Below are 26,881 nucleotides of genomic sequence, written 5' to 3'. Positions count from 1 at the left end.
TTGTCCTATGTAGATTTTTAATAGCAACATTAATAAGTAACACAGTACTAGAGTAAATGTAATATATATGCAAGTAAGTAGTTATACCAAGTTCATTTTGCTTCATTAATCATTTTTCCTTCTCATTATTCCTGTATTATTAACATGAATAGTTATAAAAAAATGTATGCTTTGTATCTAAGTAATAGAAGTGCTTAACTACTATGTCTATTTGAGTATTTATATTTATTTTATCTATATTTAATATTACTTCAATAAGTACTATATTAAGATAATATGTGTATAAATTCTATATTCAACACCTTTTAATAAAAGTAATCTGGCTTATCAGTTAATATCTTTAATAAATACACAATTTATTCTGATAATATATTCATAATATTTTTATTGGAAAGGTATCATTTAAGATATTAAAACACATTTATATTTCGTAGCTTTATAATTCTATGCATTTAAAAACTGTAAATATATATTTGGATCAACAATTATTAAATGTAATTTTTTTTTCTCATTTATAAAAATTAAAAAAAAATTGTATGGTATAATAATATTATATTTAAAATTGTATATAAGTTAACTAGATATACATAGATTATACAGTAAAATTACGAAATAAAATAGTATACATATAACACTTTACAAGATTACTAGAAATAGTAGTGGTCTTCGAATTTACGATGTATCCAGCTGTAAAGAAGCTTAAATTTCTTTGAAATGTCTGTATGATTTTAAATAAGGTACCTTGTTATCATTATATTAATAATTAACGTATATTAAAATAGATTTCCATTGTATAAATAATAGTACGTTGATCGTAGTTGTAGCAAAATACATAAATAATTTCTCGTCTAACAAGTAAAATAAATAGTATTTGTGCAGTTAATATCAATTATGTCTTATCCTTCAATTTATATGTAGACATTATTTACACTTATTACAATTTAAACTTATAATTAATAGCGTACATCTAATTAACCAAAGGTTTCACGTTTCAGATTAAAAATAAATAAATTAATTCACTACATTTCCAATTAAAATGATTGCAGGTAACAGTTATTTACAATAAAAATAATTTTGTGACATCAAAAATGAGGAAGTTTAGAATTATAATGTTAAGTGCTTTATTATCTTATTTACAGAGAGAGTAAGAAATGAATACAAAGAGCATAATCTACTTAAATTGATGGCGATTTTCTCTGAATAAGTTTTTGTTGATTTCTCTAATATTAAATATTATTTGATTTATGTTGTTTTTGTTTTCTTTATTTGAGGATTATCACAGTAGTTTCTAGTTTTTACAGTTTTAAATTTTATTTTTTGCTCGAAATGAGTTTTTAAAATTGACTAATTATGTAAATATATCGTATAAAACACTAGCTTTTGCCACCAACTTCATCTCGAAAGAATGAAAAATAAAATCGAGTGAAAATATAGCCTATGTTACTCATTGAAAATGTAGGTTTTTAATGACAACAGTATTTTTAAAATCGGGTATTTTTATTTGAGTTTATTCTTTAAATAGAAAAATACAAATCTTTCCTTTATAATATTAGTATAGATAAAGGTATGAATAAATACGAAATAAGAAACAAAAGGTAATGCACTTTATAGATAACATGTAATTATATGCCGCGATGAATTCAACCACGTTTAATGCGCGTGCCACAAATTTTCTTAGTATATATTCACATGTAGTATAACGCTTATATATTTTCAACTTGTGTACTCTCTATACTTTATATTTGAATTATATTACTTTTCCCTAAAATTGCACACGAATTGGTATAACTCAGTACCTAAGTATATTTTTTGAGAAATTTAACGGTATTTTTAAATATTTGTCACACGTGTATTAGTAACCTTATTTCTTCACATTTGTAATAGAAATGAACGGTTATATGACACAATAAATCCGTAAATTTAAACAGAGGCCGGATATGATAATGTCTAAACGTTGATGCGGCTTCACGTGTTGGGTTGTAGGCCTTTGGGTTTGATCATCATTGAAGCCCGCTTCAGAGTGTAGTCCCATCCTCGCCAACGGAACCATACGATGCCTGTAATCGACAATGTTTTATTTTACTGTGTAATACCTTCCTTTTGTACGAAAAGACAAGTAATTCATATAATTTTTTCGTTATATTTAACAAATATTTTAGTAATAAGTTTCCTTGTTTGCTTTCACGTTCATACCAAAAATTACACAAACTACTAGAAAGCACCTATGCAAAATAAGCTTCGTCGTGACTGACAAATGTATAATAGTCTGCAACATGCTCTAAGGTCATAGATCAAACAGGTGTTAGTTAAGTTCGGGACTGTAGAATGTTTCACTACTCCTCGTCTAACTCACTTAGCTACAATCCGCCACTGTTTACACATATTAGTAAATATATACTAACATCTTCAATGTAATATTTAATAAATCTCATATGGAATGGCTAACACTCACGCGTATACCTAAAACCTGAACATAATAATATATGTAATAGAGACGCCTCGGCTTCGGTATTAACCTCATCAATATCGCCCGGAGACGGGCTTCTACCGCTAAATAGTACTAGGCCCTCACATCCTGAAGAAGGGCCTCCGATGGGCTCGAAATTAGTCGGTACCGACACCAGCTATACGCCTGAGTGTTAACCGTTCCATAATTAGTTTATAATAATGACTCACGAAAGCTTAAACAATTTACTACTTAATGGCGAATGTAATACTGTCAAAAGTAATAATCGATAACCTTCCATTGTCGAAACAATTGTAATCTCCGTTTTTTTGAAGGAAAATGAGGAAGATGACATATTTCTGTATAATACCTGTATCAATGTTTCGGCAATGAAAATCCATGGTAAAATAACAATATCTATGTAGCATATGTCTAAAATACATGCTTTTAGTGTCATGAATAACATGTTTATTTTTCCCTTTGATTTGTAATTCATAATAATTTGTATGCAGGTAATTTATGTATAACATATATAGAGACGGGCCAAACCAAGGTCGTTTATTGAGGACCCTTAGCTCCCAATCATTAAGTAATATCCATCGAAGCGAGCTAACAACTCAGCGGCCTTCAAATCCGATAATTGTGCTCATAGTAAAAGCCTGAAGCTAAGCTCCATAGGGAACCTTTGGGTTTATTAACTTTTAACAAGGTTTCTAAGCGCCCGTAATGATATAAAATAAAAAATTATATGTACTGTTTCTGCAGCAGAAAGGCTGCAGGATCTTGTGAAATTTTTTCACGTTGACAGGGGCGCGCTAGTGAGCTCTCATAATTTATTTATATTAGTTTGACTAACGTCCACGATTCAGATAGCCTTGTGGATTTATAGTTACGAAGACACTGTAAACTTGTTTTAATTGAAATATATACCTTGTCGAGCAGTGAGATCTTGTGGATCATGAAGGTAGAGACCGTTGAGACCGCGTCCGCAAGACTTCCACCACCAACCACCCTTTAGCATCGATGCACAATTCAGAGAAGATCTGTCGTTGTCTCTGTAATGAAGAAGTACAAAGTTAAATAATTCTTCAGCATAGAATTTAAAAATCCTATCTGAGCTAAGTTACCTAGACCAATGTACTCGTATTATACCTGTGTACATATGATAAACTAGCTGTCGTCGACTACGTAAAAAACTTAATAAGTATCCTACTTGTTTTTTCAGACTACATCTGTGCCAAACATTAAACGCCATTGAGCTGTTCCGGAAATACCTTCAAATAAACATCCATCCATCTAAATTTTAGTATTTATAATATTAATATAGTAAGAAGTAAGATTATTTATAGCAATTCTAAAAACCATTCTAAAATAGAAGACGACAAACAGTATTACCTATTATACGTAGAGAAGGGACTGTTGTTGGATCCGTACCACGGGTCGTTTAGTGAATCGCCCGCATTTCCCTCGTAGCCATCTATCTCTAATTTGTAGTATTCCGCTTCTGAATATATTTTGAAGTGCGAATACTGCGCATATCTGTAAAACGCAACAAAAATATAACCCAAATAGAACACACATCTATGTACATATTGTAATAGTTTTACGTACACAAAATCGTGCAAAAGTTGTTTGTATTACCTTAGTATGAAACATAAATATACTGTCTTCGTACATCTTTGTTAGAACAAACAAGAATGTATCTATCGTAACACCATAAAAATGTTTGCGAGTTAGAGGAGTAAAATTGGTTTTGTTTTTTTACCTTTTGTTTCCATCGAAGTCCTCAAGCTCAACCCTGAGCATGTAATCATCATTGTTTGTCAGCATGTAAATATTTTCATTGCCGAGCCAAAATTCTTTGTTAGGGTCTCCGAAACCATTTTTATAATCACTCCAGTCTCGGTTGAAATTCTCCACCGGAACACCATAATCATCCCGACGATGGATTACCTTGAAAATTTTTATTCTTTTAATTCACACATCGTACATAATTGTGGTGATTCCTAGTATTTCGAATTATACTTATGTGGTCTAATAATTTATTTTTAATTTGTACGAACTCAGTACTCTTCTACGTAGTTAATTTTATCGGTTTATGATTTTTAATTAAAAAAATCTTTTTATTCTTATGACACAAAATAATATCTGAGAAGAGAAACCTATTTATTGCGATACAGAGCGGTAGGTTAACAAAACTTTTTAGAATTTTAATAGAGAGAAGGGAAATTATTCAAACTAACCGTCCATCCTCCATCAGCGACGTTTTGTTCGCAGAACACTTTAAGGAACCAATAAGTGGTGCCCCGGATTTGCAAGTAATATACTCCAGAGTCCCGCATCCCAGCGTTCAGAAGATCGACGCATGAGTAACCCTGGAAAATGCACCAATTCGTTGTTGATAGTTCATAACATACATTGTTTACATAAAGAAAGAATTGCTCGTTTAATGTTGCACCATCGCAAAGGCAAATTACGAGTAGGTATTTGTCAGTTCGCAACGCCTTAAAAATAACAATTATTAAATATCAACATGTACATATATTTTTTTTTCAATAATTATGTTATACGACAAAGCTTTGCCAATAAAAGAAAAATCATTAGTAAATAATATAACTTACATATTTAAACTAAGTCACTTCATTACTTATTTAAAATAAACTTATGTTACACAATGTTAGTTTGTGAATACAATTAAAATGTCATTAAGTTGATATGATGCAATTCATGTCAACAGTGTATAGGTACTTTCAATTGGTTTTTGTGCTAGTTATTGTGTTCATGTTGATGCTTACTGCCTTAGACTGCCGCGGCGTTTACTTGTTTGTTCTCAACGTTATTATAAAATATATACGAAGTAAATGGTGGTGTAAAATATTGCAGTTTGCTAACACTTATTTCGTAACTTAAACGGAAAAGATGTTTTATAATTCCTTTTTTAAAATAAATAAAAACTTAAGTATTGGGACACCTCTATGGCTTTAGTTAATGTCGCCTTAAAATAAATAAAAAACGCTCTCGATAGAACATCAACATAAGAAACGATACAGTACCATTGAATACTTCGATTGAAACATTTTATGGTCGGGTGTTCTGTCCGATCGTGACAATCCATTCATATAATGTTCACTGTCGTTGCGTAGTTCTAGCGTTCTGTATCATTGACGATTGCAGTTGCCGTTCAAAATGCGTAAGTATTATAAAAGATTGCGTCACGTTGTTCAACATAACCACATGTTCCCGTAAGTTAAGACAATAAACACGGTGTAATCATTGGTAACCGACGACTGGTGGGAAAAGCCAGTTTTTGTTCCCTTAAAGTCGCGGAAAGTCGCATTGATGTACGTGAACTAGATTTACGTAACGCAAACAACTTTCCTTACTCGAAACCATCGTTGCACCGGTCCTATATATTTGTTCTATATCAATGGTGATATTTTGTTCATGCTTCGAAAGGGTTGCAAAATAGTGAAAACAATAGTTCTTATGCGTAGACAATAAATTATTTAAGAGAGATGTAACTAAAAAGGTTATTGATACTTAAATTAAATGTATTAAATGCATTTATTATTTTAAATAAACACGCGAGGTTTCGAGAGAAGATGGCAACATCAGAAGAAGAATTAATTTTTATCAAGTATGTCTGTTTATCATAAAGTATCATTGATAAAATTAAGCTTAATAACTTTCAAGTAAAATTTAAATAGTATAAATATGACAGTGATAGTTAACAAACAAAGTACAGGATGTAGAACATGTAGTTTGGTGCCAAGTCAAAGTATTGCGCAGTTGTGTTCCTTATTGCTTAACTAGGAGACTTAAATGGTTCTGTGTCGATACCAATAGATTAGGTATGTGCATTTCGCTTACAGTCGCTAGGACCGGCTAGCAATGAAGTTGATTAAAATTCCGAAAACAGAATTTAACTCCATTTGTATCAACTCGAGTAGAACCTGCCTATATTTACAGCCTCGAATAGGCACCGAATCAACTTAGTAGAAGCACAAGTTAAGTTTTTATTAATTCAATTAAAGTGGAAATGAATTTACTAATGAATTAAGGAAATCAAACACGTTTCGATATAGTTTCTTAGTTTAAATGCTTTTCTTCCGTTTTACGCAATAGTTGGTATGAAGAAAAACACTTTATGGGACTTTGTTGGCGTCAATTTTGTTAGGCTCGCCATTGGCTACATTGGGTTGTAAATTAAACTAGATTTTGAATAATTATTAAATATCATAAACTTGAAATAATACGCCCAAATTTGAAATTACATATTGCGCACAGCGATGTTATGAGCACATAAGTTATTCATTATTGTGCTAAAATTGTTAATATATTTGAATAGCTAGTCTGAGAAAATAGATAATTTTGTAACATTGACTCACTTTCACATCTTTATAGTTGGCGACGATCTCTGAGGCAAAAGTGTTATTGCCGACGATAGGCTTGTTTTTAACGCTGGGGAAGATGATGCCACCCTTACGGCTAGCGGGACGTGGACCAGAGTTGCTGGCGCCGCTGGTGGTGTTACCACTAACGCTACTGGAACTGGTTGCCGCCATGGTCGTGGGTGAGTTTGTGCTACTCGAGCCGCTAGCACTGCTCGGGCTGGTCGAAGTGTTCAGGCTGCATGCGACATAACTATTAGACACTGTTTACAAAATTCACAAACGCCAAGCATACAAATAAGACAGTCAAAAATTCGCAATACATTTCGCAAAGCGCACAGAAATCGCCAACAACTTTATAATCGAAAAAATAAATATTTAGAGAGATATCACCTGTTATTGATTGTAGCAGAGAAGCTCGGCGAAGTTGTAGCTGCGACAGTACTCATATTAGGGTCAGTAGAGGGCTCGTCATATCTATATCTGCTTGGAGCGTACTCCACTAGCCTGTCGATAGTCGGATCCAGAAGTAATTCAGCAGGCACTGGACGCTGGGCTAATGTTGCGACGTCATCTTCTTGTTTTTTCAGTCGCTTTTCTACCATATCCAAATTTTCTATAATAAGATTTGTTTTTAGTCTCAGGTCGTTGTGAATTTGACCAATGGCTCGCTCTTGTCTCTGAGTTTGTGTAAGCAGTTCATCTGATTTTGGTACCAAATCGTCAACAGAACTTTTAGTCCCAACGACAACATCCCAAACTTCGTCCATTTTCTCCGATACACTCATCATAGGAATGATTTTATTTACAAGTGTATCTATTTTACTTCCTTTGGATATGGGAGATTGAGTACTTGTTGTTGTCCTATTCTTAAAAATGTTGTTAACATTTATTGACGCAGAGTCGGGTTCCACTATAGCTGCATGAACATCTGCCATCATATAAAGTACTTTACCTAAATTTTCAGAAACAAGATTTATGTGAAATTGTAGCTTACGATCAACGGTGGACATTGACGTTCTTAGTTGATCGACTTCTTTTGTGATCGTATTAACTACTTCTGTATTGAGACCTTTCGCAATTTCAATAACGTTTAAGTTGATTGGCTTCTTTTCGCTAGCTTCAGCATTAATATCATCAACTGGTAAGAAATTATTATCTATTTGATTTTTTAAACCTACTAATTTTGAATCAATGTTTGACACCTTTTGATCCAAGGATTCTAACTTTCGGTCAAGTAATTGTGTATCGCTAATTTTACTTTCACTCTTTCTCTTAACTGTCCTCTCTGTAAACACTTCTTCTTCATCTTGATTGAGCTGACTGAATAGTTTTAAGTCGAGATTTCCTAGTTTTGAAATGATGGCATCAGTTTTGTCTATGTTGTCATTAACACGAGAATCCAATGCTTCCACTCGTCGCATCAAATGTTCTACAGCTTTATCTAAGTTTTCTATCCTTTGTAATTTTGTCTCCAATGTACTAACAATCACTTCGAAGACGTTAAATATATATTGTTCCCTGAAACAAAAGAAAATGAAATGTTGAATTAACGAATATGTGTCAAGAAGAAATTAAATTTAACACAAGTATATAAGAAAACTCTTAATAAGTTATGGTACATTGGGCAAGCAAATGGCAATAAAGAAAGGAATTTGTTATTGGTGCATAATGCTAGTTACCACTCTCTGTTGGTAATTTGGATTGAGTAATATTCAGAACAGGTGCAAGTTGTTGTAACTTTATCTGGTAGTAGATTGAAATGCCGTTCCGGTATGGAATTAGATATAATATTTTGTTGAAACTACAAGCGTTATTTTGGTTTCGTTAAATAGTTGGGGACTAAATAGGATTTGTTATATACGCTGATTATTTATTGTACGCTACACATTTGCTGCTGATACAAATCTCACCATTTTACAAGCATATTATATGTATTTCTGAAAGAAATGAGATACCAAAATGTTTTAATGTGAAAGTTTCTGCAACGTAAAGTCAACAACTACGAAAAAAAATTTTATACATGATGGTTTCATAATTTTAAGGATAAAGATTCGGAAAGAGAATAACAGAAGAGAGAATGTCACATATAATTAATTTGTATGTGACATTTTGTCTTAAATTTTTTATTGTATTGTAAAAAAGAGTGCGTATTTAGTGCACTACTAAAATGGCTGATCTCTGATTTGTACTACAGAATAAACTAAAACGTCTAATTTAAAACGTTTTTGTTTTTTGAATGCATTAATCGATGTATTTCATCCGACTTTACTAACCGTTATTATCATGGTATACGGAGAATGATAGTGAAGCCTATCGTTTCCCAAGACGCGCTTTATCCAAGCCGAACGATGAAATCCACATTGTATAAATCGTTTAATAAGTTTTACTTGTGTAACTAGTGTAATTTGCGTATTTCTTAAAATATTAAGTAATGATATAACAATGAACCTCTGTTGTTTTTTTACTGAAAAAGTCCTATAAAAAGCATGTATATGTGACGCTATTTTTATTCAGGTACTAGCGGAACCAGAGCCGATATACTAAAATTAAATGTCAAATATTTTTTAAAAGTTTTTTCGCGCTTATAAAATGTTCTAAATGCATAGAAAATCGTGGAAAATTAATAAAATTATGTATTTATCATATAGAAGATGTTGTACGCAGTATATGACGCAGCATCATCAAGATCCAGGAAGAACATTCACAAGTATGTTTTAATACGGATAATTTAAAACGGCTAGTAAAATAGTAATAATATCTTAAAACGCTTGGATTAATGAGATATCTTACCTTATTTTCTCAAAATATCTATTGAATACATAAATTGAATAGCAAGCTCTTAATGCTTCGACATATAAGGAGCGATCGTTGCTACTCGTTACACGGTTAAATGGGTCATAGGTATGTTCAACTATTTTTAAAAAATACGAAGGTATTTTACTTTATAATCATCATAGTTTATTTTTCATAGAATACTGTAAACAGACGTAAAAGTGTGTTATTGATTTTTTTATATTAAAATATACATAACAAATATTAGAAATAAAACATTAAAATAAAATTTATTTTCGACAAAGTCGGATCATTAGATGTGCAATGAAGTTTTCTCAAAAGTTAGAATATTTTTTTTAGGAATATCGTACCTAATGTTATCATTCGATATGGTAATGATATAGTTAAATCAATAATTGAAACAAAATTTGCAATAATTTAATAACCACATTATTTAAGCGAGTGGGCACAGCTTGTCTCAACGGTTAAATATTAAACGCAGTTACTGTTACGCAAATATGTTTTAAAATTATACTGTCCACAAAATGGAGCGTTCTGTTAGTGTTCAAGTTATTAAATCGGTCAGTGGCTGCGGCCTTTCGCAACCGATTATATAGATTATCTACGTAGCTGAATTTCTTCTTGACATCGAAATGCCTATGCTCTAACTCGGCAGGTGGCATTAGTTATTTCCACATTTAGCAATATGAACCCAATTCAAGCGTAAAATACGACTGGAGACTGAAGTTTAACGCCTCCTACGCAACTTGTATACCGTCTACAATTCCGCCTTTGTAACACTAACTAATATCGGTGACTTTAAGTCGATTATTATAGACTTCAAACAAATGTAAAATAAACGTAACATTGAATTATAGATTTTTTTATAAACAGTCTAGGTTTAAATCTGTATTTTGAGCGTAACGTGGCATTCTAATAACTGAATTTCATTAAATATAACTGCAAATTACTCGTTTATTTGACTAGAGTAATTTCAATAATTGCTCTCAGACATACTACGTAAGTTACACATAAATTCTAAGTAATTAATAAAATTGTAGTGTCTGTATATAATGGAAAAGAAAAACATATTTCGCGAACATGATGTATTTACGTTGGTTGTAACTATAATCTATTTTTTTGAACTTTTGTCTGTCAAATGACTGGCAAGATTTTACAGGACTTGGACGGGAAGGTAGTTTAGGTGTGCGGGAAGAACTTAGGCCAATATTTTTATTCAGCGTCGATAGTCACGGGTAACTGCTAGTTTTTAATATAATAAAACATCGGACACTGCAATTTTATTAATTGTATAGATATAGATGATAAGATTATTCGCCTAAAATAATTTTGATTCCATATTATTCAAAAAACAAATAAAAACACGGAAACCGTCAGAATGTGGGACGCTTGTTGGGAAACAAAGAAAGGTGGTCTGAAATGGAAAAAATAATGAATGACATTCTAAGAATTCCATAAGTACGATTTAATAATTTTTTTAATGTATACTAATTCACTATAATTATTTCAATGGATGATCATATTGAGTTTTGTGATTATGGAAAGTTTACCTTATTACATATTATTACTGCATTATAATAATTAATTTCTGTCTATTAAAGAACGTAATAACATAGAATCGTGATGATAAATAATTCAGTATATTCAAGAGGTCACGTGAGGTTATCGCACACGTATCAATCCTATGACAAAAAATAATGTTTATCTTATCTTAAGTAATCACAAACTTTTTTTGTCTATTTAAAACTCCACAAACGTTTCTTAATTTTTTACGTGATTTAAATATATTAGTTAGTAAGTACTTTTAACAGTGTTTACGAAAATGAAAAATAAACAAGGCATAACAATTTGATTTGATACCTTAGAACATTTGTGTCAATATATACGTATACAGTCGAAACTGGATAAGCGAGAGTCATTGTCCGGTGCCGACGGACAACCTCCAAAAACGAGAAAAATATTGCGGTCTTTTCGACTCCGAATCTCAGTTTTGCCTAAGAGAATGAAAGGGATTCAGCGGTCTTTTTATTTATATGAGGATATTGTAGGAATTCACCTGTTAGTTGGCAACCCTATTCACAGGTTGGTATTAAGCGCTAACGATCTAAATGTGGCCCACGGCCTCGAGTATTGTATTTGTATGGTTAGTGATAGTATTGCGGGCACTCGTGCCCCGCAACGCTTTTGTCCTCAACTATTGTAATCTAAATATTCGTTCTCCAATAAACCTTAATTAGTTACTCGTGTTTAGCCCGTAAAGGGTGTAAATACGTGCCTCTTCGAAAGCATTTAAAAATCTAAACTTAAATTATTTATTAACAAAGTTACTTCAGCAACGTAACATTTGCATTGAAATATTATATTACGGTTATTAACAAGTTTTCATTTGCGTGACCTGTATTTATTTACGAAAGAAATGATATAATTTGATGGAATTTCAAACGTCTTCGATATCCTTACTTAATTTGTTATTTCCCGACATAATTATTACAGACTTTAATGTTTCAATTAATGGAGAGTAATAAGCGCTGAAAGAAAAATTGTCCCTAATTTTCGCAACAAATTTTGAAGCTAAATTCAAAATCTACTAGTCTTCCAGTTGTTTAAAAAAAAATGGGACCCATCTGCAAGCACTTCCTTTCGATTAAAATATTTTTTATCAAAATCGGACCACCAGGGGCGGAGTTTCGCGGTAACACACATAAAAAAATACAGTCGCATTGATAACCTCCTCCTTTTTGAAGTCGGCTAAAAAAGAAAGACAAAAAAAATACGAACTGATGTTTCAAGTTAGCTAATACTGAATATATTTTGTTAAAAATAAACTTAACCTTAGTGTTTATTTATCTTTTGATGTACTATGTTATTTTAAATAGCCAGAATTACTTAGTTCTAAAGCTGCAAATGTAATCGATCGGTCGGTCGATATGCGAATCGATTAAGGGAAAAGAGACCTTGCGACAAGCTATGATCTTGCAGTTGGTCTGTCAATTATATGCGGTATATGAAACATAAATAACATTGATTTAATACGGGTTTAACTTTAATGTGAGTTCACATTTAAATGTTCTCCATAATTATAAAACATTAGCTTTTGGCCCCGACTTCGTCTAGTCATTTGTTAATGGATGAAAAGTATTGAACCGTTGTATGTTTAAATCAAACTTATCCCACAAGACCCGTGCTCTTCTCTTTGATGTACTTCTCCGCATTCACATTTAAAGTTCTTCTTGTCACTTGAAAACATCTTGATATAATAATAATTTTAATTGTCTAGTGCAGGCAATGACGCATTCTTTGCACAGATGCGTGAGTTTGCCGCTTTCCCTAAGCTGTTTGAAAAGAAAGTCTTTAATATATACGACGTTGAAATTGTAAACTGTTATCGAGGGTTAACGTGTGAAATATTAGTTTGTTATGGTATTAAGGCATAATTGAGCTAAATGAATAATTTTAGAGAAAATACTAATAAAATACAAATGTAGTCATGATCATAACACACTTAATGATAAATTATAACGAAAATGAATAGCGGAAATTATTTAATAATGATAAAATACACATTAATGTAAATCATTATTTTATGAATAGTTATTATAAAATAATACGATTACTTCATTGTAATCGATAAGATGATTTGTTGATACAAATTTATCAATTACTGTTACCTCATCCATCCAATTCAATGTTCATTGTTTCATTGTTGTTAAAACATTTTAAATTAAGACTATTTGTATAACTTCATTCATGCCTTGGCTTTCTGCGACAAAACACGTAAGAATATATATCTCTCGTTTTTTTAAAGGGAATGAGCAGGATGGTAAAATGTTTTAGTACAGTTGTCCCTGAAGTAGACATTAGAGATGATTTTTTAGTAGTAAGTAGTAATAAGTTTATCTCCCGTCATTTTCGTGGTTCAAAATAATTATTATTTATTAATACCTTAATAATATTTCTCGTTTTATTAATGACTAGCCGGCGCCGGCAACACCATCCGCGGGGAATAAAAAACAAAACTTAATAAGTAGCTTATGTACCCTATATACTTCCAGACTATGTCCTACATCTGTGCCAAATTTAATCAAGATCCGTTTAGCCGTTCCGGAGATACCTTCAAACAAACATCCATATAAACATTCGCACTTATAATATTAGTAAGTTTGATTTGTACTGTATTAAAAGAGGCAAAAGAATTATAAATGATTTCATTTTATGTGATAAAAATTAATTTAAAACATAATTTCTCTCGTCTGGATAGTTTAAAAAATAGCTTGTCAACGTGTTTTATGAAAGTTTATAAAACACATGGAGAGTTAGGAAGAGTGTATTTTGACACAATAGTGTAACGATTTCACTTGAACGACTTATCTTGTGTATGTTAAAGTTAACCTACGCACTCTCATATATCCGGCCATAAAAACTATCAAGTATTTCTTCATTATTAATTACAAAACAATATATGCTAGATTTTCTTTTCTTTTACCACCACTTTCATTTTATTTTTTACGACAGTAACCCAGGGAGCTAGGGCAAGGATTAGAGATCTCCAATTAGCAAGATCCTTTTGCGTGCCCTTTTTAAATTACTTTTTATCAGATAGTATAAAAATGCATCGATCGCCGTCTAAATGATAGTTCAAATTCAGATACACAGAATTTAAAAAAATCTCTATGCACATCTAACAAGATATTTTGATATATTCCCTTACTCACTCACAAAGTGGGTCTTCCGACCTCCAACGAAGTTGAACAAAATGTTAATGTGAAGAGAAAGAAAGCGTTGCCTCGAATTTAAATAGGTGATGTATCAAACAAAACACGTATAACAATTAGCGTAATTTAGCTAATGAGACGCTACGTCAAGCATACATATTGCATACGCATGCATGAATAGCAAATAGCAGCTTCTTTAGGGAAAACATAAACGGAAAAATCCAAATAGTCGACAGCGGTAGCTATGTAGTATGGCTTCCCTTAAGACATTTAAAGTTTTATGAAGACCATTGATGTAAATGTAATTCGTAATCATTTTGCGTAACGTAAAATGAAAAAGAAATGTCACGTATATTAAGTTTACTTTCCAGTAATGTTTTGTTGTTTTTAAGTTTGATAAATTGGAGAGCCAATTGTTAATTTAGGTATCGTGTACATCTATAAGGATTGAAAGTAAAGCAAATAGCAAATAATGGTTTGCTTTATTTGGGGCAATTTCGATTGTTGACTGCTTATCGATGCAAATATTCAAATTACTTCGGTTGACGTTTAACCAGGCATTTAATGTGTATAAATCGATGTTGTCTTGTCTCTAGTCTTAAATAAATGATCGTATACTGTACTTTGTGCAAAGCTACTGGCCCAGAAAGGTTCAGATTGCGGGCAATGGTTCTCTGTATTTGTAACGATGATAAATTATAATACGTTTGCATAAATTTACTTTAAGAGGTGTTTAAACGTACGTGAGCAAATCAAACGTATGTAAATAAATTAGGAGCGAACAAATGGTAATGATATATGTTTTAGCGTTCCAAAATGCAATTTGTGTTGCATGATCTAGTCACGAATGACACTCGTTATTATTTACAAATATGGTAAACGTAATGTACATTTTAAAATAGCTCTAACCAGCGATCATATAAAATATTTTGTTATAATCGTTGGAAACAGGAGAGTAATTGTCTCTTTATATTTTATCTCTATTGTATTGGGATAATCATCTATATATATAAAAGAAAGTCGTGTTAGTTACACCATTTATAACTCAAGAACGGCTGAATAGATTTGACTGAAAATTGGTGGGCAGGTAGCTTAGAACCAGGAAAAGGACATAGGATAAGTTTTACCCCGTTTTCTATTTTTTTTATTCTGCGCGGACGGAGTCGCGAGTAAAAGCTAGTTATCTATATCGATGACTATTATATTCATAATTTAAAATGCGTTTAAATTTTTAGTAATTTTTTTTCTTCATTAATTAACGTGAACGTAACCGTGAAATTACCATGTCAGTACATTTGTACTAAAAAAAAAGACTATGTGTTCTCAAAAACAATGAAAGGAATGACAACTTTTATGCATGAGTATTGATGAAGGAACGAAGGTCCGGGTGGTCTCAGCGAGCGTTAAGACGATGGTATCTGGGCGTTATGATTGACAGTAGATACGAGGTGCAAGGAAGGGGAGTGGGGTGGGCGGTGCAGCGCCCACCCGGGGAAAGGCGCTTACGTAATACGCCATTAATTACACATGACTCAAAACTGTAACACGGCCGATGGTCGAGATATCACAGCACATGTTTGCGCTCCGAACATGTCCCAGATCAAGTTTTAAAGATTGTACTTAATCTGCCTTATGTGTATTTATATTTATTAAATAGACCAACAACTTACACGGCGCGTCAATATTAAATGATAAATATTTAATGGAATGTCAATTGGTTTCGAATGGAGGTTACCAGTGGTGTCTGAAGACTTTGACTTTAAGGTTGAAGTGAATGTTCAAAAAATTAGGTTTTTACCTGACTTGCAGACAGGATAATCAGTTGGTACCATTTAGTTAGTTGCATTAGAAATCAAGCGTTTTCTATACGTTAAATACTTTTAAATTTTTTGTTCTATCTATTACTATTATTAAAATAGACGTGCTTTAATGGAGGAATTAAATTTATCTTTCTTAATAAAATAACGAAGTAATTTTGTCATCAAAAATGCGAACGCCAGTCATCTAGTTATAGGCCACGAATATTAACGCAATAATTGCTGGTTATTGCTACAATTTGTCACCATATTTTTTGTCGGCGCCAATTTATTTTGCATTAAGAATAATTTTAAATAATACTATTAATAAAATAGACAGGATATCCAAAAGCACTTTGGATGATTGCCGCTGGCGACAGAGCTGATTAGATTCTGGATGAACTTAAATAATAATCGGAGCAAATATTGGTATAAAATATTTTGGCCAATTCTTTTTCAGCGTTTTCCCAATCTGAATTCAAAGGGATTTAAAATTCACTTTTTCCATTAAAGGGTGTTATGAAAAGAACTTGAATAACTCCGTTTTTATGTATAAATGCGAATTAACTGTTCGAATTCGATAATATTAATCAATAATAGAAACGACGTTGTCTTTATTTGATTTCATAAAAATAGCATAAGCTCATGAGTCGTAAAGTAATTCATGTTACAAACAGGATTTCCGTTCAGTAATACGTAATATTTAGCCAACACTTTGACACTTTACTTATACCAATACTTTGGTTTCGTAATTAAATAAATTAATAAGTAATCATTGCATAGTGAAGTTTTTTTGCTAGCAAAATTGGAGATCACGCAAGTTAGAATAACTAAATGTTGGTGAGCTTAATGAAGTCAAATGCTTTTATAAAACTAAACCAAAGCCCTTTTCTACCATTGCTTGTTTGACGAGTGGTGTCTGAAATTCGTAATTTGTCTAATTTGATTATGACTCAGCAGAGTATTGTTTTGCTCTTTCTTTATGCCTTTACAGGTTGAAAAAATGTAAAAGCTCATGCCTTTAAATATTTTAATGGCCCCACAACACCACACGTCTTTAGTTTTTATTTGTTATTCTAGAACTAGCAGTTTTACGGAGACACTTCGCCAGATAAAATTGCTGCAGAAAGAATTCTAGATTGTCACTTGGCCTTCAGTTACAAAAAATGGCGTAACATGGTCTAATTGTTCTTTTAATTCTGAATTTTTCTCGATGTGTTGACATTTGGGGTAACAGGCTCTATCGTTGTAAAGCGTGTCGGTACGTGTTCTATTATTGTAACAAATAAAAAGACCTTGACGCAGGCCTCAGAAATCAGCCTTATCCGGTGAGCGTCGGACCCAGGCTCAGACGATGACAATGGGCCGTCGTATCTTCGGAATCAGCATCATCAATCACTAAATATTTATTATCCACCAACGGCGAAGCGCCGGCCTCACAATATATCTAAATGCCGGTTATTTACTGTAAAACAAAGGACCTGTAATAACATAGCTGTAAGTTGTAACAATGAATTACAGTCATCAGGGATAAGATCTAGAGATTGTCGGCACGCCACGCGAAATTACAACTGCACATTTGTGTAAAACTAAAGAAAAATTGCTGCGTTCATTTGATATAAAATGACTGGTTAATGTCCCTTTTATGTACTGACGATTTGGTCAAGGTTATAGATGTTTACTGCTTAAAGGTGATAATAGCTCGATTTTCTATATCAGGTAAATAAATCTATCGATGATCGATGTATATAACATAATATTACTAGCATTCGCCCGCAATTCCGTCCGTGCGGAGTTAAAAAAACTTAATAGGGGTATAAAAAATAAATAGTAGCGGATTCTCAGACCAACTGTATATGCATATAAAATTGGTCAAGCCGTTTCGGAGGAGTATAGTAACTTTGTGACGAGAGATTTTTATATATAAGATTAACGTAAAAGATTGTTGTACATAACGATAGATTAAAACCAGTTCTACAAATTTGGTTATCTTGAAGTCCCTTTATTTATGCCGATCATATGCAAGTCGATTATTATTAGTAAATTGCAAATAACCTATAAATGTAGAATATGGTCCTGAGTATTGCACGTACCGAGTTGTCATTGACTGAATTATACCTAAAATATGTAGTTTTATTTTATAATCGACTGTAAATAATACTAAAATGGCGTTGCATTAATACGAAATATATATATAATTAATGCAAAAATTTAAGTCAGTTATTGATTCAAAGGAATCGCATAATTCTCATCAATAAGCCTGCGTAAATACACAATATGGAGGTTTTAATACCATTTAATATTTACATGTCATCATTTATTTCATGAGATATAGACTTATTCTGGTTTTAATTACTATACTCGTAATAGTACTTTTGTTAAATTGTGTGAAAAGGATAAATTCTAATCTTTATGATTATAAAATAAATAAATAATTAAATATGGAAATAGATATTTCGAAGTATACGAAGGTTTTCGAAATGTCAATCTTTAAAAAAAAAAAGAAGTTACCATACAACGACCGAGATAAATTCTGAAACTACCAATTCTATTATACGAGTATATATAGAAATTTGGGCACTATGTTTAATATGGTCCAATTTAAAAGATAGCATAGTTTACAAATATCTCGAATTCATTGACCTTATATAGTAAGTGCCTACTGGTGCGAAGTCTGGACCAGTCTCTAGTTCTAATATATAATAACAGTTAAATGCAAAGCAGATAAGCAGGTATAAATTGTTACTTAAAATATTAAGGTTATTGACTTTGCTTCGGTCTCATTAGTATTGAAGATTGGCGATATTATTACTACTAAGACGAAAAAAAATTCCTCGATGAAGTGTTTGCTATTAATAAAAATGAAGATATTCGACTTTGATAAAATTGGTTATTGCCCCCCAAGGATTGTTTTGTTTACAGTGTTCAAACTGGAATTGCTAATTTGTATAAGATGATTAAATTATATCTAATTTATAACGTTACTTAAGTTAATGAAAACTAAAGATTTTAAATATACACTGGTTGATGATTTTTTTCTAATTATTTGATGTTTTTAAATCTATAATTATTTTGATATGTCCAACATTATTTAGCTGAAGAATTTGCCGGAATAAGTTGTTAAATAAATCATCGCATACATTAAGAACTATTTTCAGATTCGTATTTTTTTCTTAGGAGTATGATAAAGAGATAAATTATAATAGTCTCGTGTTATTCTATCATCAAAACGAGTATACACATGTTTTTTCACTTTTTACTCTTGACATAATTACCAAGAAATATTATATCAGTTCCAATATTAAAATGCAATGTTCTTCAAGAACGAACCCAAAAGTTTTGAAGATATGTATATACATTAATAAGAATAAATTGTTTTAAATTGATATTCCTTAATGAAGTTGAGGAGCAATGCTTGTTTTAGCAATGCTCGTTAGTAAACACGCAATTCTTTTTAGTCGTATATGATCATTTCGCAATGCAACTGGACCGCGTTGAGATGTATTAATCGATCGTTATCAGTCTTCAGCTTTAGTCCGCTACTTAATGAGGGCTTAGACTGAGAAATTCAATTACAATGCAATACCTTTGTTAAATAGATTTCTGCGGTCGAATGCGACTATGATATAGCATATTCATATGTTGCACTGTCGTTACCTTTTAGATAAGAGGTTTGAAGCGGTGATATAGGTAGTTAGGTATAACATATAATCAGTTACATATACTTATTTATTAGTTTATCAAATATATGTGCAATACTTTTATATACTTTTTGATTATGTGTTTTTGGAGTAAAGGGTCTAATATTGTATGGAAAATCGAAAGCTTATTTATAATAATAAAAGGGACGAGGACACAGATTATAGAAACTTAATGGTATAACGATTATTTCATCTGTTCAACTTTTAACTGTAATCGAACATAAGAAATCGTTTTGAACAATTAATTAATTCAACGAAGATCAACTTCTGAACTATCACTTATAAACTACTTTAAATTATATTATAAAAATAGTTTCTGCTCAGATATACAAAATTGTAACTACCAAACGAACATTTCTTGGATAAATCAATATATAAATTCATCGAATATTAAGTTCATTGACTGGTGAATTTCCCAAATAGTTTTATTGGCCCTAGTGTCGTCGAATCGTTAGTCTTTTGAAAATGTGTTCGTCCATAACAAGTTTTTATTTTTATTTATTTATTTATTTTTATTACATGAACGCCTAAAACAAAATAATGGGCAATGGATATCTAATTAATTCTTCTTTGTTTATGATATCTTTCAATAAGTTCGAAAATGAATATTCTGAAGAAAAAGTTAAAATAACCTTTTTACATAATACAGAAGCGCCAATAGTCTAATGCTTAAGGGAACGGATTTCCGATGACGTGGCAGAAGATACGAATCTCGCCATTCCACTATTGTCGTTAGCCATAGCACAAGTTTAGTTGGAATGAGGCAAGGAATATTAGTAAATGAACTAAAACCTGCTAATATTTTACTAAAAAAAAGTCACGCTCTTCAAAAAAGTTTTTGTATCCGAGAATTTATATATTTCTTAATTGAATAAAAAGTGATAAGTTTTCAGTAAATTCTGTTACAAAATTGTGTTACAATTAAAAATATCACATTCAAGAGCAAAGTGATCGTACTCAAATTAATTGCCTATTATGTAACTCAAGGCCTGTATATTAAGTGCACTTATTTGTCGGCGGTTGCAGCGAACCGTCGCGTATACATCGCTCAGTTAACAAACTAACGTCGCGTCGACTAACCGATGAACGTTAATCAGTCAAACACTTATTGCAAGTACACTTTATCAAGTGGGCGCAACGTCTGAGAGAAAACAAAATGATATCGAGTGCTCGATTGCGTAACCATTTGGGACAAAAAGTTCAACGTCCTATTTAATAAGAAAACCACTTTTTAAAACCAGTTCTTTATGTCGATCTTTGGACAAGCTGAATACGAATTATCACTCATAAGTTTTGTATTTACTCACAACATATTTACTGTTATTTCTTATAATAAATGTACGTTTCAAATTCTATTACATTCGCTCTATTCCAGTTGTGGTTACAGTGTATTATAACGATTGACCATAATACAAACGTCCACCATCTTACTGAAATTATAAATGCGCATGTTTGAATGGATGTTTGTTGCAACGTATTTCCAGAACGGCTGCATCTCTGGCATTTTTTTATGTCGCGGGCGACGGCTAGTGTAAAATAAATACACTTAAATTTTAGTAAGGTGTTTTTTAAGAAAGATTTTCCGTGCAGTTTCGAAGATTTTTTTTTTCTTCTATCAGTTGTATTTCCAAACCAGTACAAGATAGAGTCCTTCAAAAGGCGAGTGCTCCCTTTCTTAAAAGCTGTTTATACGCAGAAGGCTATAGGGAGATGTTAGTGGTTACTATTATCATATATATTTATTATCACAACATCATAAATTCAAAAATATTTTCGAGTATATAAGTATGTCACAAGTAATTTTATATTTCCATCGGGCGTTTATCTCCTGATCTTATCTTTTGATTTCAATAAATGTACAACAATTTTCAACACAAATATTTCCTTATATATACTCTATTATGATACAAATATTGCTTCCTTAGTATACGGATGTTTAACAACATCAAAATGTACGAGGACGAATATAATTTGTGATGCAAAAGTGACTGGGAGCCTTGGAGGTACCAACGTCATAGGAACTATTTCGTTAAAATAGTAACACAAGAACAGATATATGTATATTCACTGTGGATAAATGTAGAAAGCAGAATACAGTAATATTACTTTTTTCAAATATCTTGGTGGCTCAAGGCGATCGACGCGCTGTGTACTACCCTCCACCCGCATGTTGAAATGCCCCGGAATACTTAAAATTGTGTTTTCTCTTAAATTCCCGGTTTACTATAAAGTTATTGATAAATCGTCAAGAGTTTATTGTCATAAACAGTAAGACACACCCAAAGATAATTTATGTAACATTAATAAAGTTGAGAATATCATACTTTCGAAAATATTCAGTGGTGCAAAAGTGGAGCGTAATGTAACACGTCGCGTAACATCGAAAATGTATTTAAGGCAAATCTTAAGTGCTCGGAGTTATTTAGTAAAGAAAAAAAACAACGCTGAAATAGCAGTCTGGTAATTGACATATTGTTTTTATGGGTATGATATTATAACTTGATAAAAAAAACTCTGCATGTATACTTAAGTAATAATTTGCACTAAGTATAAAAGAGCAACTGTGCAGTTTTAACGAAAAAAAAACGGTTAATGACTTATACTTTTAACTCTTCGGTTTCTTGTATACGTTTATTTGTGATGGAGATTTGTAAACTTTTCATTACAGAGTACTTCCGTTATCGATTTATCCTTGCCAATAGTTGTAAATTATTTTCACAACTAATTCATAGCGAGCATTATCCGAATAACTGCGGTAATGTTGTGACATTTTCTGTCAGTTCCTGCAATTTAATTTATGATCTAGTTAATTGCAACAATATGCAACTTGTCCGCAACGTGCAACTTTTGCAATTCAATTTACGATGGCCCTAAATACTCAAATGTCGATAGAAAGAACCCATTACTTAGCAGCAGTGAAAGTAGATTTATTGGTAATTCAACAAATACTCTCCTTATCTTTAACCAAATCTCTCAATTTCAGTCTGTTAATGGTAATAACGTCCTAGGCGGACTTATGCTGTCTAGATGAAACCGACGTGCATGTATGCGTAGATGTATAAATGAAGGAGAAGCGAGAAATCAGGACCGCGTCAAATGGAGGTCCGTGGTCTCTGTCTATCCCTCTGGGTTATGGGTGTGAGTTGTGTTGTTTTATTGATGTAATTGTAATAATACATCTCTGTACCAAACCTTCAGATTCGTTCAAGCGTTCCGAAGTTAGGCACTAACAAACATCTGTACATGCATCAAACCACACATTTCTAATATTGCTAAGATTACATACACTTTGTGTTGACTTTTTGTTCAAATTCGTTTATATATAGATAAAATGCGTGGATATAAAAGAAATCTTATATTTGTAATTACTGAAATCCTTGACCAAATGTACACACGGCCGTGCACCTCGCTATCTCGAATTGTCGCTATACTATTGTTAGCTTAGCACATTTTCTCACAACAAGGGCGGAAGGCACATACCTGTAATTAACAATAACTTAGCGGATGTTAAAGAAATACATTAATAGCATTGTCATAGTATTCTCCTCCAAGGTTTAAATCATAATTTGATCATAGATAAACAGAAATATTTTTTCTATCGGACTTTATTCTCATAGAAAGGTAAGTACCTACACAATGGTATTAAATATGAGTTTATAGAACTTTAAAGTTTTTCTTTAGTTACTAAATGTTCGTTGTTACGTTTTACGTTAGTTACGTTTTAAGCAAAGGAAAGGAATGGTATTGAAATTAGGAGATTTTTCATATATTTAAGATGCAAGCAATATCGACGCCCCCACCGAATAACCCCTTAATAGGAAAAATCAAATTTTTCAGGAGAAGCAAAAATAGTATTCTCCTCCAAGGTTTAAATCATAATTTGATCATAGATAAACAGAAATATTTTTTCTATCGGACTTTATTCTCATAGAAAGGTAAGTACCTACACAATGGTATTAAATATGAGTTTATAGAACTTTAAAGTTTTTCTTTAGTTACTAAATGTTCGTTGTTACGTTTTACGTTAGTTACGTTTTAGGCAAAGGAAAGGAATGGTATTGAAATTAGGAGATTTTTCATATATTTAAGATGCAAGCAATATCGACGCCCCCACCGAATAACCCCTTAATAGGAAAAATCAAATTTTTCAGGAGAAGCAAAAAATCTTTCTTTAATAACTTCATCAATAATTATTGTACAAGAATCTTCTAGATACCAAAACAAAGCTAATTTTTGTAGCTTCATTGTATTTAATTTTCATTAATGTATTCCGGGCGTATTTTATGCTATGAAAGAAAAATAATACCGGAAATAAAAAAATCTGTTTCAATAATGACTTTTTATCTCCGTAATTAACATTAAGAGGAACATTAAAAAAAATCACAACGTGTAATAGGACCCTTAGATGCCGAATTCGACGGAAAAGCAAGAACCCGGTAAGAGTGCATTACAGGATTATTCGATGGGGGCGTCGATATAGAATGCTTACACTTAATAAATTAAGAGCACTTATCGTGTCACGACTTTACCAGTTGGATACTATTAAAACAATATACCTATATACTCGTCTCAATGAAATTCTTATCCTTGAGCTCGGTCTACATAAACAAACATTGTAATTGCTTTAAATTTCAAATAGTACTCATATGTAACAAAACAATACTAGTTGTCGTCCGCAATTTCGCCCCGAGGAATTAAAAAAAAATTCTTAATCATTAGCTTATATAGCTAAATTTCCGCGACATCCATTGAGTCGTTCTGGAAATACTTTCTAACAAACATCCATACATTCATCCATTTAAACATTCGCATTTATAATATTAGTAGAATTAAAAAGATAATTTGATAGACTCTATGATCACGAATGAAGTAACGGTGCTTAAGATATGAAAAAACTATTTTTAGTTACAGACAAATTAGACTCCTTAAACGGTGACTAAGTGGGATCCTTAGTGATGATTTATTACGAGACATCAACACTAAGAACATTTTAATGACACTAAACGAATTTTGAGCAACAGTTAACCACTGGAAGAAAATCATTTTTATTTCATGTATTTTTTTTTTTGATTATGTATGTATTGAGATGTCATATTGAAATGTAATATAATTCTACACATGTCTACAATATGGAGGTCTAAACAGTTCTCACGGTATAATTTTTTTCTCGAACAACTACAGAAGGTCAAACCTTGAGTGATTGAAGTCATGAACTGAAATGGACTATCGTTTGTATCGAGTTTGTAATTAGAATTACATTTTGTAAGGAATCGATTACGAACAGATGTGTCGATTCTATTTTTTTTATTACCGATTGTTGACATTATCGAGATTTCCACAATGTCAATATACCCGAATTCTTTTGTAGTAGACGTAGATTTAGGCCGTGTTTGGTAGATAATAAGGGTCAGAAAACCTTGAATAGGGGCTTTATGGTATTGGGAGGGAAACGAGTTAACGGCTAAGCTAATTCTAAATGTTCGACAATTCTCAACAATTACGAGAAGTATCTAAATATAAATTAAAAGTATATAAATTAAAAGATATGCGTTTTGATCAGTTGATGAAAAAAAAAACATATAAATGTTTATAATCTGATCAACTGTATAACATTATTACCGGTTTTAATCTCTTTGTCTAGACAAAAAAACAGCTAAAACTGAAACATAGCAGATATAATTACTATAGTTAAAATAAATAAAGAAACCAAGATGTTATTGCAAGAATGTTAGATAATCATTGAAACAATGGACTCCTCATTATCAGTTCAGTGATCGATTAATCAATCACTTTGTTACCATTTATATAATTGACAGTCTGTCATTTATTGACTTTTTAATTTAACAGTATCGAGTTCTATCAGAAATTAAAGGCAAGATAATAGACACCATGGTGGCCTGAAAGTGCCAATCTATAGCAACGACCATAAAGCCGAATGAATTGTAAATAAAAGGAATTTGTTTAACTCCAATTATAACTTTACAATACACATTGTGATAGATCTCGTTGCGATGGTATTAAAAAAACTTATAACACTGTTGTAATGGGAGAAATAGGAGAACAACAAAAATAAAAAGAAGAATTTAAGAAGTTTATACGATTACATATATATAAACCTATTTATGTTTATATACGTGAGATGTGTGTAATGATAAACACGTAAATATCTGTGATTTAACCATTACAGAAAACCTCTTTATATCATATTGCCATCTCTCTGATTCACCTTCAAAAAGACTTGTATACACAAGTGTTTGGGAAAACTAACATCATAACAACAACGTATACAGAAATTTCTATCAATTCTATAAACACAGCATATCGCTACAGGTAACATAGTTTAGTATTGGACTTTGGACTTTGACATCTATGTTGTAAGAAGTGTTCTAATTAAAACAATCATTCAAAGACGTAGAATGATGCAATATTAAATGACAAAGAAAACAGTTTTTACTATTCTTAATAAATGCCGATAAAATTCATAGGAAACGAATTCTCTTTGTTATCTTTTTTGGTGATCTTAATTCTGTGGGACACATTGTTAGTTTCAGTCTTTTGTTTTAAATGTAAACAGGTTCCAGATTCCCAGATCTTACTTTCTAAAATTATGTCACTAGAATAACATAAAAAGCGATTTTTAAATGAACATTATTCACACAATAAAATTCGTCGTCCGTCAGTGTTCTGAGAGTCGCTTTGAAGCGCTTTATGTTACATGCTGTATGTGTGAAATAGTTTAAAGTATAACAATACGCTGTACTGAGCGAAAGTGAATTTTCACTCGCATTAGACTGAGCATTCATTACAGACTCATCAAGAGAAATCCGACACCATTACTTGGTCTATTAATTCACAACAATTTTGTTATGAAGGAAAATCTTAAAGATTTAAAATTGCTTATTAGAAAAAGCCACCAGTAGATAAGTTTGTGCCTTCACTCTTTAATAAAATTTAATTTATCGTTTGTTATTAATTGATATAATCTATTTTGGTAATTCAAAAGTTATTAAAAAATATATTATTGTTTCAAATAAGTCTA

General features: G+C 31.7%; 1 protein-coding gene across 1 annotated transcript in view; it reads right to left on the bottom strand.

Moving 5' to 3' along the window:
* Positions 1-1,543: 1,543 nt before the first annotated feature.
* LOC106717294 (angiopoietin-related protein 6) overlaps positions 1,544-26,881 on the bottom strand; it is a 56,478-nt gene continuing 31,140 nt past the window's right edge. The window contains exons 2-8 of the mRNA XM_014511111.2: positions 7,231-8,358; positions 6,835-7,075; positions 4,690-4,821; positions 4,212-4,399; positions 3,842-3,985; positions 3,377-3,501; positions 1,544-2,057 (exon numbers count right to left, since the gene is read on the bottom strand). Of these exons, the coding sequence (XP_014366597.2) occupies positions 1,966-2,057; positions 3,377-3,501; positions 3,842-3,985; positions 4,212-4,399; positions 4,690-4,821; positions 6,835-7,075; positions 7,231-8,358 (2,050 nt within the window). The 3' untranslated portion in view covers positions 1,544-1,965. The remainder of the gene's footprint in view (positions 2,058-3,376; positions 3,502-3,841; positions 3,986-4,211; positions 4,400-4,689; positions 4,822-6,834; positions 7,076-7,230; positions 8,359-26,881) is intronic.

The sequence above is a fragment of the Papilio machaon genome, chromosome Z, assembly GCF_912999745.1.
Source record: "Papilio machaon chromosome Z, ilPapMach1.1, whole genome shotgun sequence".
In the NCBI taxonomy this organism is placed as follows: Eukaryota; Metazoa; Arthropoda; class Insecta; order Lepidoptera; family Papilionidae; genus Papilio; species Papilio machaon.
This window is presented reverse-complemented; position numbering and strand designations above follow the sequence as displayed.